The 16,349-nt window shown below is 24.9% G+C and overlaps 1 protein-coding gene across 2 annotated transcripts in view; it reads left to right on the top strand.

Annotated features, from left to right (window-relative positions):
- LOC100202994 (tyrosine-protein kinase receptor torso) overlaps positions 1–16,349 on the top strand; it is a 73,107-nt gene that overhangs the window by 29,077 nt on the left and 27,681 nt on the right. For both annotated transcript variants that reach the window (XM_065805937.1, XM_065805938.1), the window contains exons 7-12: positions 1–77; positions 321–433; positions 2,878–2,952; positions 5,758–5,821; positions 6,772–6,828; positions 10,978–11,195. The exon at positions 1–77 is cut by the window's left edge and continues 31 nt beyond it. In XM_065805937.1, coding sequence (XP_065662009.1) covers positions 1–77; positions 321–433; positions 2,878–2,952; positions 5,758–5,821; positions 6,772–6,828; positions 10,978–11,195 — 604 coding nt within the window. The remainder of the gene's footprint in view (positions 78–320; positions 434–2,877; positions 2,953–5,757; positions 5,822–6,771; positions 6,829–10,977; positions 11,196–16,349) is intronic.

The following is a 16,349-nucleotide window of genomic DNA, read 5'->3' as shown; positions in this document are numbered from 1 at the left end:
AGTTAGTGGTCCTAATTATACCCTAAATGGTAATTCTATAAGGTTATTGTGGAATGCTCAATGGACTTATTCGAAAAGTAAGGTATTTTAATTTAAAAAATTTCTAGGTCACTTTTTTTTTTAATTTTAGTTTGATTTTGTTTAATTTGTTCATATAAAAATAGGTGAAGGCTATTGTGATTTTCATTATGGCCTCAACCTTAAAATTGTATGAAATCATAATATTAACTTATTTACTATTTATGTCAGCTAATTGTTTGCTACTTGCTAATTAGTAAAAGTATTTTATTAAAATAATATTATTTGTAATTTGTTTTTAGTTTTAGAAACAACTTGTAAACAAGTTGAGGTTAGCCGATCGTTTCAACCATTAAGTCTAAATCTTCTCAACCTGTTGGGTGATAATGAAAATGAGCCTAAAGTTGTTGATTTAGTAAGAAATATACTGTTTTATTTTTGCTATTAATTTTTTATCAGAATAATATTTTAAATGATTCGAAACAAATCAAACAGTTCTAAAGAATTACTAACAAGTATTACTTACTAACTCATTAAAGAAGCACAGGCAACACAGCAAAAATATGATGTAAGGATGAGACATAATAAATATATCATGATATTTGTTTTTTTTTACTATCATATGTGTTGTATCATATGTTTGTATCATGTCTCATGTGTTGTATCATATGTTTGACTATGTCTATGTAAAAATTGTGAAAAGATTGTGGAAATCTATGTAAAAATTATCTACGTCTATGTAAAAATTGTGAAAAGATTGTGAAAAGATTGTGGAAATCTCAACTTGTTTTATGAAGGTTTTTTTTTATAGTTTTTTACTTTTGCCTTTTTGTTTTTCAATTACACTTCTTTTGTTTCTACTTGTTGTACATGCTATACAATATATTATTATTATATTATATAATTATAATATGCATTGCATTAACATATAGTATAATACATAATATAGTAATATATTATATAATATACTATTATGATGCTGTTCAATATATTAATATATTCAGGCCTTTGCAAAAGAGGCATGCAGTAGCATGCCTTATATGACCACGCATATAACACTTTGTTTTGACAGCTCTTTGCAAGCTTTGATAATTAGCGCGTTTAAAAAATGCACTAAAAAAAAACAAAGCAAACTTAAATTAAAATAAACAATCCATAAACTGAAAAGAGAAAAAAAAAAAAAAATTTTTTAAATTAAAGTGAAAAAATAAAAATCTTAATGACAAAACAAATAGAAGAAAATCTTGAAAAAATTAAAATGTTTATTATCTAATGTAAACTTAATTGTAAGCAAAAAATATCTATATCACAGCTCCATTAATCTTTTTCTTTCCCTTACATGAATATATAGTCTAATACAAGGGCGGATCTATATGGAGGGGGAGGGCCATGAGGGTGTCAACCCCCTCCTAAGTTTTTAATTTATTTTTTCAGAAATCAATATATTCAACACAACACAGTGTTTTAAAAGTAAATTAGGCTGTTTTATCAAATTTCGTTGTGCAAATTTTAAATTTTACAAAAAAGTTATTAGGTTAGTTAAAAAATAGTTGGCAGATGTGATTTTTCAAGATTTTTTGCATAATTATTGTAGTTTTTTTGTTTTCTTATATTCAGTGTGCTTTTTTCAGTAACTATGCAATTATATATTTAATACAGCACATCGTGCTGTGTTAAATATTTTGTAAATGTCTATATTATTTGTATTTTTTATTTTTTAATTTAAAAACGTAAGTAAATTCAGTTGTTTAAAAGTGCCATTAAAATTAATAAAATGTTGTGGTGCAAGTTTTAAATTTTATAAAAAAGTTATAAGAATAGGTAAAAAATGGTTAGCAAATTATTTCAAGATTTTTTACATAATTATTGTAATTTTTTTGTTTCCTTGCTTTCTACAGATTTCTAAAAAGATAAACAAAAAATCTGAAGAAAAGGGAGGGGGGAGTGGAATGTAGAACCCACATGGCCCTTCCCCTTCTAATGGATCCATCTTGTATTAGCCTATTTATTCATTGGATTCATACTTTAATTTAATTTCAATATTTTTTCAAAACTACAAAGTTGTAGTTTTAAAAGTTCTTTCATATTTGCCAATATTTGTTACTTAATCATTTTATCTCTTAAGAAAGACAACCTATGAGATATTTTTGTGTCTTATTTCACAACTTTAAATATATATTTACAGATTTTTAAAGATGAGATTTATATAACATCTCATCTTTAAAAAACCTGTAAAAAATTGCTTGTTGACTATTGCACACTTTAAAGTGTAATTTTTATATTCTAAAGGGAATTTATTCATTTCATTTTTTGTTAGTATTATATCATTAGTAATAAATCATGGATAGATTATAAATAAATTAGCATAAATTAAGATAAATTACTAACAAATTATTAAAATATGTTTATTTGTTTAAAATTTATTTAAAAAGAAACTGTATTTGCAAATTTCTTAAAAATCATATTTTTCTTAAATGTGAAACATTTAAATGTAAAGATCAACCATAAAGGATATATAAGATTCTTTGTGAATAGCTTGGGTTGCAAAAGCAGACATGTTTGTCAAGTGACATGATTTCGATCACATTTTTAGCAACAACTGTATTAATTTTTAATACCTTGTATTAGCAAAAATTTTGGCAGTAATAAAAAAAACTAGCTCACTGCAACATGATTTGTTTAATAAACCAAGTAATTTTATTTGACATATTTATTGTGCTTGATGTGCATTTATAAAATAAGGTTCATTTACTCAATTTATAAAATAAGGTTTGTTGTAAATAACTTCTTTTTTTTTTTTAAATTTAACTCAATTTTATGTATTGTTTTATTTCAAATTTTATAAATTTTATTTTAAAGAAAACTATGAACCAAGTCATCAGCTTCCCAAACACACAAGATGATTTACTATCTAGTTGTAATCTTTTTGCTTCAGTATGTTTACTTTATTTATTAATTATAAAATAAATATATAAATATATATTATATACAAATATATACATGTATATATACATATATATGTGTGTGTATATTATATATATACACACACATACACACACATATATATATACATATATATACAAATATATTTATATATTCATACATATATATATATATGTGTATATATATATTTATATTTACCTGTATATATATATATATATATATATATATATATATATATATATATATATATATATATATATATATATATATATAAATATTTACCTGTCAATATAAATTTTTTTTATAAGCCTGTATCAATTATTTTCACTTTGATTAAGTCGTATTTTAGATACTAAGTTAAAACTATTATAAAGTATATTTTATCTTTAAAAGATTTTTTGATAAAAATATAAAATTCAAACCTTTTTATAAACTACTAAAGCTCTTTAGTTTTTTGTTGTTGTTATTTTTTTTACAGTTTTTTAAATATATTTAAATGAAATACTTTAAAAAAAATTTTTGACAGTTTTTTTTTAATTAAAAAAATTACAAAACTTTTAAAAATTCTTCAATTAAGAATTTTTTTACCTTTAAAGAGGTCATAAAAACGTAATATTAGCTAATATTGTTCAATGACTCTGTTCCAATAAATTATCTCTTAACTTATCTTAAAATAACAGAAATTATTACATTTACATTTGTTTAAATAAAAATAAATAAGTAATTAAATTTTAGATTAAGTGGGCAGAAAATAAATTCAGTTAACTCTATTAAATGCCTTAAAATCAAAATAGACTCTAATTTATCTTTTGCATGCAAGACTTAGCATTGAAATTGAGAATATCAAACAGCATGTTAGCTAATGTCCATCATTATTTTGATTATTAAACTTTGTTTAATATATATAATGCTATTTTTCACACTTATCTCAGATATGCTTTTCAAGTTTGGGGACAATATAAATAGCTTGCAAGACTAACGCATTTCCAAAATTAAAGCTCTAAAATTAACTTATTACCATTATACTAATTCAAACTGTAGTATGCTCTATTTTTTATCTAAAGTCCTTAAATTGTGTGACTTTATTCAGTTATCAAATCGTCTATTTTTTTAAACCCAAAATCACAATAACCTACCTCTTACATTTATCAACTTTTTAAATTATAGGTAAAGTTGCAACTATGTATCAAGGTTATTTACAAATAGTAATTAGTACTAATATGAAGTAAAACCTGTGAAATGAAACTAGTATAATGTTGGCAATTAGTATTTTTTTATGTATTATTCCACAAGAAATTTAATTGAATTGTGCTAAAACACCCAAAAATCATTGTCAATATTACATGCTGAAAATTTATTGTAATGATGAAGGTGTTTGTTAGAGAAAATATTTATTTAAATGAACATATGAAACTAATAATAAATGTAATCCTTAGTTTTTATGCATCAGTAGCTGTTTGTTTGTTTTTTATACTTTTTTATATTTCTTAACCTTTTTAATTATGTACCAAATAAATTATCCTCCACTATCCTCCATACATTTGATTATGTAAATCTACAGTTCAATCTATGTAAATAACAATTCGTCATAATTATTTTGCCACATTTTTTTCCCTAAATAAAGTTATAACAAAAAAATTTTCTTCACTCAATAGTCAGTTGATAAAAAATAATTTGTATTCAAAAAATATGTTTTTTACACAAATATTACCTACAAAATCTTTCTTTACTGTTATAGTATCAAAATTCTGTTTTTGTATATCAAAATATAAATATAAAAAAATTATTTCATAACAAAAACTTGCCTTGAAAGATATTGTTTTTGGTATTTACAATGATAACTACTGTCCTATCAGTTATACTTTTTTTTGTTAAAATGTTGTAAAAAAAGTTATAATTTCATGTTTCAAACTTTATCTTAAATATAGCAATAATAATTTTAACAAACTGAGCAATAAAAATTTTGGTACAAAAAACCAAATATTGTCCTACTATGCATCAGGATTCATGGCATGTTTAATCAATGCCTTTAGATTCTGAAAGAAGGGTGTTGGAAATGGCGTGGAAAGAACTAGTAAATCTAAGGAATTTCTGCATTTTTGGTTCAATGGTGCATGTATGTTTTTAGTTTCTGGCATATTTGTCTACCATTATCTACCTCATTATATGGTAATATGGTAGACATATACCATTGCTTCAGCAAACAACCTTTATCTCTTTAAATTGATTGTTGGATTCAAAAGGGTGTATCCTGTTGTTGCTTTGGGAATCTTGAAGTAGCTTTTTTTTCATTCATCAATTTAAAGAAAAACTTAAAGAAAATTTAAAGAAAAAAATTTAAAAGTAGTAAATTGGTAAGATAAAGTTCAAGAAAGCTTGTTAAGATAAGAATTAGTTTTGAAAAATTTTCATTTCTCAAATTTATTAAAGCTCTTTATCAAAGTAAACACAAACCTAGTAGTAAGTTTATTTGATGGAAGACATCAATTTCATCAAATAAACTTAGTACACAAAATAACATATATGATAAAATCAATGTTGCTTGCTTTCATTTAAATTCGACTTAAAATTTTATTTAATTAAATGGATTGATTTGAGAGCACCCTTCAGTGTTAAGGTTTGTGTTTACTTTGAAAAATATTTTGATAAAGAGCTTTAATAAAGAAAATACTCTAGAGCATATAAAGTAGAATAAAATCTTTATGTTATGTAAATAATATTTAAAGCTAATTGTTTAAAAACAAAAAAAAAGTTCTTACTATTTAAAGTAATGGTTTAAATATTTTAATTTTTTAGGTAAAGCCAAGGATTGGTCAATGTAGTGTTGGTACTACTACTATAATACCAGTTTTATATCAAGGTTTGATTTCTTTTTTAACTTGATATACCAGTTTCTTATCAAGATTTAATTTTTTTTAACTTGATAGCAATTTCTTATCAAAGTTTGATTTCTGTTTTAATTTGGCATACCAGTTTTTTTATCAAGTTTAAACATTTTTAATTTGGTGTCCTAATTTCTTATCAAGGTTTGATTTTATTTTTAACTTGATATATTGTTAAAAGTTAGTTGCTAAAATCAAACTATGTATTTTTTTAAACATTAAATAAGTTTGCAAACAAAATTTAAACAAGTCAATAGTAAATATGAGCTTGTGACAATCCCTTGATTTTAACTCCTATAGTTCATTGATATTCAATATCCGTCAATTATTAAAGGTTGCTCATTATTATACAACAATATTTTTAATACGAATAAAAAACTTAATTGCTTTCAAATCTTCATTTACAATACAACATGTTCGGATAATTATTTTTCGTTGAGTTTTTTAATACTTCTTAAGGAGTTGTTATATTTTAACAATGTAAGTTAATTTACATAGTTTTTTTTTTTAATTTAATCTTAATTTAAAATTGTGATTAAAATTGCTATCAAAATTATTAGCAGTGTTTATCAAAATTTAATTTTTTTCTAAAATAACTAGAAAAAGTTTATTTTTCACAATTTTTTGTAGTTGTTTTACATATTGTGATTCTTTTTTTTTGACATTAAATACTTTTATTATGAAATACAAATATATAATTTGTACAATATTTCAGACTTTGTGTAACATTCTAGCAAAATGTGAAATACTTAGTCAAACAAAGTTTACTTTATTTTACATGTGATTTTTACATATATAATTTAAAATTTATTTAAAATAACAAGTTTTGTGTGTTTTTTTTATTATTACCTTTTTTTTTATAGATTAAATTATTGCATAATGAAAATGTTTTTGTTGGATAATTTTTTATTTAATTATTATTTTACAGGTTGTCAATATGTTTCAAGTTATGATCCAAATTATTGCGTTATAAGCAACACTCCAAGTAATTTTTTAATTTTTTTTGTTTATATGTACAACTAAAAACTGACCTGAGTCCTGGTCCTAGTAACTCACAATAACTCAAAATCTAGCAATCGTATATAAGTTTGATTTTAATCAATATTTATTGTTCTGTTCAAAAAACTAAAGTTTAATTTTGAAATTTTTTTTTGCTTTCAACAATAACCAAGAAAATACTTGAGTACCCAAAAAACTCACATGAAGGCCATTGTGTTTGCTGAATTAGTTTTTTAGTAAAGGTAATCTTCTTCAACAAAAAATCTTCTCCAAATAATCTCTTTTAATCAAAAAATCTTAAAGTGATCTTCTTCAATCAAGATACGATTTACATATTTACCTACCATATAATTTACAAATTTTATAAAGAGAGATTGATGACAAAAAACTTTTCATTATATTGTTTATATGAAAGATCACATTGAATCTTTAGGCTGAGGTCATCTTCAAATTTATTTTAAAAGGTTAATCAGGGATGCGAAGGCGGAGTCTTGGAGTCTCTGTTTTTACCTGGAGTCCATAGTCCTGCCCGCCATAAAAATTGTTGGGACTCTGGGACTCCTAGATTTTTTTAATTTTATATCAGTATATGAATGTTTCCTAACTAGCCTTTATTAACTTTTATAAGTTTATTATATTAAATTTGTTTAGCCAACAGCTATGTAACTTTAAACCAGTAAAAGTACAAACAAATTGAATAGTACTGTGTGTGGCAAGGTAGCCTGTGTGTATGTGTATGCCTCCAGCATATAAATTCTACAAGTATGTTTATTACATACATTGCCTATAACAGACATTGCTTTTAAAGAATATAAGAGGCAAATCACAGCATATGTGGTACACAAAATCTTTAGTGTACGTTGACAGCTAGATGCCCAATTATGCTTAGGGTTGTCATTGTCCCGGTTTCTCCATAGGAGAACAAGAATTTTAATTTTGATTAGTTTAGCCGCTTGCATTCCTCCATAAAAACCAGGACAACCTTAGCTTAGGCACAAATATTTATATATTAAACCTACTGCAGCCGTGGCACAGTGGTTAGAGTTCTGGCTTGAGATCCAAGGTTTGATACCTGTGTTGATGCTAAAGTTAATGAAAGTATTTTTCTAACGCGGTTTCCTAATGATATCGTTTAAACTAATATATATGGTTTTACTAATAAAATAGTTTTAAAAGTCTTTTTAAACGCAGTTAGAAAGTATCATTAAACACAGTAAGAAAGTATCATTCTACAAGTGTTGCAATTGAAGTCTATTAAATGTAGTAGTAAAATTTATATATGAAAACAACTTCCCAACCAAAAGCAATTACAAAATCTAGATGTCTTTAATTAGAACATATTTGTTATTGGTTTAAAATAAATACAAACTAGCTATAAGTACTTTAAGATCCGCTTACTAATAATGTTATAACAATAAATTTGATATATTATTAGTGAGATATATAATTTTTTTTTAATCCACTAAAAAAAATCGTTTTCTAGTTTTAAAACTTTTTTTTTTCTTTTTAACTTTTCTGTTTAAAAATTATTTTCCATATTTTAAGAGATAATTTTATTATCTTATTAGTTATTTCCCAAGTCTTTTTGTTGTGTTAAAAACACGAGAAATTGTCTGCAAAACTCACTTCTAATTTAAAAAATGTATTTATTATTAGAAAAAAAGTATAAATAACTTTTAAAATAAATTTTTTATCAAAACAATGACCCTTATGTTTTAAGAAATAGATTCAAAAATTTTAAGCTAAAAAATTACTTTTTGTTAAATGTATTTTTAGCCACTTTTTAAGGTTTCTATGACACTGTGGGTTGTAAGAATAAAATTTGTAATATTTTTTAAGGTTTTTAAGACACTGTAGGTTTTAAGTATAAAATTTGTAACATTTTTTAAGGTTTCTAAGACACTGCGGCTTGAAAGAATAAAGTTTGTATCATTTTTTAAGGTTTCTAAGACACTTTAGGTTTTAAGAATAAAATTTGTAACATTTTTTAAAGTTTCTAAAACACTGCGGCATTAGGAATAAAGTTTGAAACATTTTTGAAGTTGCTATAATTTATCATTTAAATTTAAATAAAATAAAAGCGTTTTACAACATTTTGGTTTAAGTTTTGTTTACATGTTATTAAAATAACAACTTTAATAACTATTTTTTGTAAGTTATTTAACCATGTAATTAACTATATAAAGTTATGTAATTTTGAGTGAGGGCATCATTTAAGAGAAGGCTGATGCGCTAAGAAACAATTCGCAGTAAAAGAACTTTGAATTTTTTTCATACCAGGCAAGCGCTCTACCATTACACCACTACCACATGTACACTTAAAGCTAACAAGTTTGTTTTATAAAGTATATTAGTAGAATTACCTTTAGCATAGAAGAAATAGTTATTTTCTGAGCAAAGAAATAAAATCAAAAATTATTTATAATTTTTTACAGCATAATTAAAACTTTATATAGTCTACTCTAGCATTTCAGAGACTATTTCATCCCAAGAAACTTTGATGCAAAAAAGTTAAAAAAATAATTCCAAGTAGTCCCTATTTTTTGAGTCCAAAGTCCTGGAGTCCATAAAAATCAATAGGTCTTTGTATCTCTGAGGTTAATGCACAACTTTGCTCCTTGTTATATCCTTTGCTTTATCTTGGTCCAATGCCTTTTTTATTAAAAAGATTTATTAATAGTAACGTTAAAGTAGTAAATAAAATAGTAAAATTTATAGTAAAGATTTATTAATAATAAATTTATTAATAATATAAGTTTTATTAATACTGGAATAAGTTGCTGTACTTATGAAAAAAGCTAAAACCAAAAATTACTTTTAATAAAACAATATTTTCAGCCAAATCTGCAACGTTAGCTTGTTTGATTATCTCCAAGACTAAAATTTAATTTTCTTGCCATGACTTCTGTCTTTTATTAAGAAGGGTAAATATCTTGGTAGTGGCTTAACTTTTTTTATGTGTATTAAACTTGAATTCTACTTTTTCTTTAAATAAGTCTAACTTGTTTTTTTTTTTTATTGCACATAAAACTTCTTTAACCATGTTATCAAGCATGTTATCCTTAATGAATCTTAACAATTTTATTTTATGAGTATTGTAAACTTATTTTACGTTTTGTATTTTCTCTAAAACTTAACATAAAAGTATATGCATAAATTACATATAAATTTATCATTTACAATATGACTGCAAATAATTCAAAAATCTATATAAATATTCATTAAAATGTTTTAAAATCAAAAATGAAGCAATGTGTAAGAAATGTTATTTATTATATTCTCCCTCAACTTAAACACTCTTGTTCTGATGGTTTCACACTATCTCTACTTAAAAAGTTTTTTTATTCAAATTAATACACCATCTGTTATTTCAGATTAATACACCATCTTTTATTTCAAATTAATGAACCATCTGTTATTTCAGATTAATACACCATCTGTTATTTCAGATTAATACACCATCTGTTATTTCAAATTAACACACCATCTGTTATTTCAGATTAATACACCATCTGTTATTTCAAATTAACACACCATCTGCAATGGCTCCAAAAGAGGTTTCATATTGTGATACATCTAGCTTTATTATTATTAAAAGTTATTTTTATCCGTTAACTAAATGAAGAATTTTTTTTCTTTTTTTGTCACTTTTGAGATTTCAAATTGAATTTTTAAATGATGGCGTTTGAATTGATTTTTGAGATTGAGAGACAACAACAAAGATGATCTTGTTCATTCATTCATTCATCTTGTTCATAATGGTAAAAAAATAATGATGATTATCATAGTTATCAAATTTAAAAAACTTTAAAATTTGATTGATAAATTATTTTTATTTAATCAAATTTTAAAAACAATATTTTACCTCCTCAAAAGTTTTGAAAATTGTTTTTCATAAGATTTTATTCGCAAAAAAATATTGACGTAGCATTGTTGCTGTCATCAAAATTAATTTGCTTTCAAATTTAATTTAAAAGATATTTTCTTTAATGTTGGCTTGAAGTTACATAGCTTTACAATTTATAAGTTGATATTGTTGATTAATACAAATGTAAATGTGGATTATTTAACAGTTAAATGATAAATGATTTTTGTTAATATATTATCAATACATTATGTTTTTTTGTATTTATAGAACCCACTGTTCCACCAATAGCCAAAAATTTTACAGTTAGTGATCTATTCTATGTCAAAATGTTTGATAGTAATTCTAGCCTCCAATTTTACAACATTACAGTTCTATGGATCAAACCTTTATTTGCAGTTCCAATAACGCAATATAAAATTGCATATGGTCAACTCTCAAGTACATCGTTTCCTTTTAAAAATTATACAGAAAAAATAATTGCTTCTGTAGGTTATATTTACTATTTTTTACTTATATTTTTATTTTTTAATTTGTACTGTAGTCTATTTTAAATATAATGTTAATGACCAACAGCTCTTAAAATATCTTCTCAATTGTTACACTACTTAAGAACCACTTGCAGTACAACCTGCTTAGTTTGCCTAACCCTTTTTTTACAACAACTACACATGCCTGATTTCCAGAAAGTTTCTATTTTTTGATTATTTTATTTTATTGTAAAAAGCAAATAACTATATATGCAACATTTATATGTGAACTTGGCATCTTTATAAAGGATAAGTAAATCTTGGGTGTTTTGCTTTTCTGGAATAGCATAAATTATTTGTACTGTTTCCCAGAAAAATATTTTTTGCAAAAATACAAGTAATTAAAAAAACTTTTTCATATGCTTATATTCTATTAAACTCTTTATGACTTTTTAGAAAAGCATTAAAAAAGCATATTAAAATGCAATATATTCAAATATCTAATTTGTGTAAATATCTAATTTGTGCTAATATTCATAGTTTGTGCAAATATCTCATTTGTGCAAATATCTCATCTGTGCAAATATCTAAATTGGGCAAATATCTAATTTGTGCATATACTTAATTTGTGCAAATATTTAATTTGGGCAAATATCTAATTTGTGCAAACTTTAGTTAGTTGTTTCAAACAAATCGAATTCTTGATGCATGCATACTTATTGCTAATATTGAAGTTTTTTGCAAATTTTATTTTTCATTCCAATAACTGATCTAAATTGGTGTTACTTGTTTTAGCATGTAATCTCCTTCTTTTGTAATTTTTAAATTAACCTAGATGCCAGGTAAATTTATTAAATTAGTTTATTGTTTTTATTTTAGATGGTATGCAATCAATCATTTTTTAAAGATTGTGGATTTTTTAAAAAAGTTTAATAAATTCACAAGGTCCTTGTTGTTGTTGTTTTTTTTCTTAATATCTTTTTCTTTTGAGTTAAAGCTTTTAATTTACAGATTAAGATCATGTTTAAATCTATACTAGAGTTCTTCTTTTTTTACTTCAAATATCTTCATTCTATTTTTCCTCTACTGTTTCCAAATAGTATTTATAGATAAAAATTGTGACATCTATTTTAAATTTTGGAAGACTTTAAAGGGACCACTTTCAGATAATAATATTTTTGAACAATTTTTTTATTGTGTTTTTATCTTGTCTTTTCTTAGATTAAAATAGTTATAAACAATAAAGTTTTAAAACCTAGGAGCCATTTTTTTTTTTTAAAGTTATTCTAAATTCTAAACGTCTTTTAAACATTCTAACGTTAAGAATGTTTAGACATTCTAACATTCTAAAATTAAGAATGTTTTGAAGAATTTTAAACTTACCATGTAATTAATAAAACTAAGAAAAACTTTCAGAAAAATCAAAGTTTTACCTTTGGTGAAGTTAAAAGATTTAGATATTCAAATCCTGGGGTTTTGGAAAATGTGTTTGGGAAGTTTAGATTTACAATTTATCAATGGTTTCCCCAGAATGTTCCCTATTCTTTTTCTAGCCTTTTTAACATAAATGGCTATTAATATATACTAGCTGTCATGACCCGTACGATACGGGTAGTGGTAAATCTGTTCCACACCCAACTATATCTAAACTTGTTTTAAATTTGGTCTTCTTACATTAATGAACTTTAATAAACAGCACAAAATCGATCAATTAAAAACTCTTGGCTTTTGGTTAACAATTAATTTATTATACTGTAAAACAATACTCAATTAACTTTAACATGGATGACAGTTATGTAATATTTCTTCCGGTGTTTTAGGAATCTTAATTACGATTTTTTTTTAACCCCCTCATTAAAATTTATTTAAAATACAAAAGAAACAGAAAACGGTTCCTAGTTATGTCAAATATGTTAGCTTGGTTACAGTTCTAGTTATGTCAAATACGTTAGCTCGGTTATGTCAAATACGCTCGGTTTGATTTGATTTTATAGAAACTCTTCTGTAAAGAATATATCTATACGAAGTAATAATTTCAAAGAGAAATAGTATAAAAATTTATGTGAGAAACAAGAAATATTTTTCTTGAGATAAATATAAAAAATTTTAGGTAAAAAAAAATTACAAAATAACATATTGAACATAAAAAAGTATAAAAGCAAATTAAATAATAACATTGTTTCGTTATTCTATAGATTTTAGTAAATGCTATGAAGATTAACGTAACTTCGTTATTGCTTTTAGAAAACAATCAACTTTCAGAATATTTCTTAAATTATTTTCTGTAGGAAAATTTTCAAAAATCAGTCATAAGAGAAGGAATTCAACCTAAAAATGGAACAAAATTATTTTTAAAAAAAGACACTTATTGCACATTAATTACAAATTAACGAGTTATGCACTCAATTCATTTATTTAAAAACTCAAAAATGTAAACTAGATAAAAAACTTACTTTTTGTTTTTCTTACTTTTAACACCAACGTGAAGGTGAGCTAAGTCTATTAGCATAAAACATCGCAACAATTAATTAAATAGCATAAGATGTTACAGTAAACTCTAAATAACTCACACCATCAAGGGATAAAGAAATTGAGTTTATTGTACATATTTCAACTATTAACAGCACACACTTTGAAACACATACATAATCATTTGAAAAATATAAATCTATAACTTTATATAACACATATTAACATTAACATATAATAAATAACATATATTACCACATCATGAGACAGAATAATACTTATCAAAAACTATTACAAACATTTTAGAAATGAAGTATTATTTGTGTAATATACATTCAATGACATACCTTGTAATGCATATTTATCAAAGTTATACAACAAATTATAAAATGTTGTGGTTCTGGAACATGCTACATGGAGTTTGGTTGTGTGAAAACCAAGGCTCTTTGAGATTAACATTAACTTTATCAGATGTTTGACCGTGACTTTTACTTTTTTGTCATTGAGTATTTTTAATAAAAGTGTTTTTAGTTAAATGATTTAACTTGATAGCATCATGTTAAATCATTTAACTAAAAACACTTTTATTAACAATACGATATGATAGCATATTTAAAAAAGAAATTACAAAAAAAAAACTGAAAGTTGCTCAAAAGTTGTAAATTTAAAATGTAAAGTAATTTACAACTTTTGAGCCATGACTTCTTCTTTTTCTGTATTGGGTGCTCTCCCTCCATCTAAAGAAAGGATGATCATCCCCATACCTACACCAGCAATAGAAGGCCCTCTGGGATAGAGGACCGGGATACTGGGAGCGATATGCTTTGAATTCTTCCCACATTGAGTCTGAAAAAAATATATATATATAAATACAACTATCTACTGAGATAATACTTACAAAAAATCTACAATAAAAAAAACAATAAAAGCAATTAATCAATGTAATAAACCAAGTATAAGTGAGCACAACAATTTATTTATTATACTCACTTATACTTTGCTTATTAAATTAACTGATTAAACTGGAAGACACATCTGTAGCTATATTAAAAACTAAAAGGTGCAATAAAAGCAATCAATTATTTATAATTAATTATTGGCAATTATAAAAACTAACTTATTGTATTTGAAGATGCAGCAACTGAAACTACATAGAAAAATTAAGAATAAAATAAACCAATCAGTGTATTAAGTCAAGTATAAGTGAGTGCAACAATTTACAGATCACTGTATATATAGGTAAGTACAACTATACAAATCAACTGTGGTGGTGGAAGTTTCCAAAACATATCAATTTTTATTAATAAAAGCAATTAACCTATGTAATAAGTATAATTGAATACAACAACTTACTTGTACCAGAAGAAGCACCTCCTAGAGATAAATTAAATAAACTTTAAAATGCTATAAAACCAATCAATCAATAAATAAAAAAAATTAAAAATGAAATAGAGCCAATTAATCTATGTAATAAGTCAAGTATTAGTGAGTACAACAACTTACTTGTTAATTACTACTTGTTAATTATTTACTTTTTTGCTTAATTTTTTTATACATTTCTCATCTTTCATGCAAGGAGAATTAAGATTTAAAATTCCATATGGTTTATGTATCATGCATGATTTTATAATTTCATGAAGTTCAGTATAAACAGCTGGGTCTGGAATTTGCAAAATTTGCCCACAGACCCTAAAACAGAAAGGGCCAAGAAAAGAGAGAGGAGCTATTTTGGCAGTAAAGTAAGCAAAAGATAAAGCGGAATTATAACTCCTTATGTGTTTAAAATTTTTTTGAATGACAGCATGGTCAACATGGCTTCCTGTCATTAAATCATTTAATAATGGTGGATATGAAGTTAATACAACTTTTCCTGAATGACAGCACAAAAAATGAGTTTTCACTTTTAAATGAAATTCAAATGAAAATTTAAATTTCATTTAAAATTTCATTAAAAAATTTTTTTTTTTTTTAAACATCTTCGCTTCCAACAAGGCTGCAAGCAGCCACTAATTAAAGTTGGAAGTTACTAAAAGAAAAAAGATGAAGATTGTAGAGCAAGATAACCATTGACAGGCGACTTAAAAGATTGCAAATTATATGAATCAGGAAAGCAAGATGAAGGAAGCGAATTCCAAAGAACTGATGTTTGAGGAAAAAAACTAGACGAATAAGCGTTTTTGGAGCACTTAGGAACACTCACAGAAAAAGGATGACACTTAATTGAATGACGAGTAACACGAGAATGAATTTTAGTAGATGGCACAAGAGACGCTAGCTCTTTAGAACAGTGCCCATTATAGTATTTGAAGAAAAGAGAAAGAGAAGCAACATTACGACGATGTGATAATGGTTGAAGGTAGGCTGCAAGAGCAGGTCCAACTATGTTTACAATGCGTTTTTGCACCTTGTCTAAAAGAGAATTGGGCATCATTAGAAGATCCGCCCCAGATATGGCAACAGTGTTCCATACAAGGCCGGATTTGAGATTTATAGAGACAGAGAATAGAACCCAAAGTAAGAAAGTGTCGAGCTCAATAAAGAGATGCAACCTTAGCAGATGCTAATTTTGCAACTGATTTGAAGTAAGAGTTAATCCTAGAAGATGAAGAGTAGGTGACTCATCGAGTACATCACCGTTCATAAATATAGGAAGATCTAAATTATTGCGATAACGATTGCCTGAAAAAAATTGAGTTTTATCTG

This window comes from Hydra vulgaris, chromosome 09 (assembly GCF_038396675.1).
Source record: "Hydra vulgaris chromosome 09, alternate assembly HydraT2T_AEP".
In the NCBI taxonomy this organism is placed as follows: Eukaryota; Metazoa; Cnidaria; class Hydrozoa; order Anthoathecata; family Hydridae; genus Hydra; species Hydra vulgaris.
Note: the sequence above shows the minus strand (reverse complement) of the source record. Positions and strands in the feature narration are given on the sequence as shown.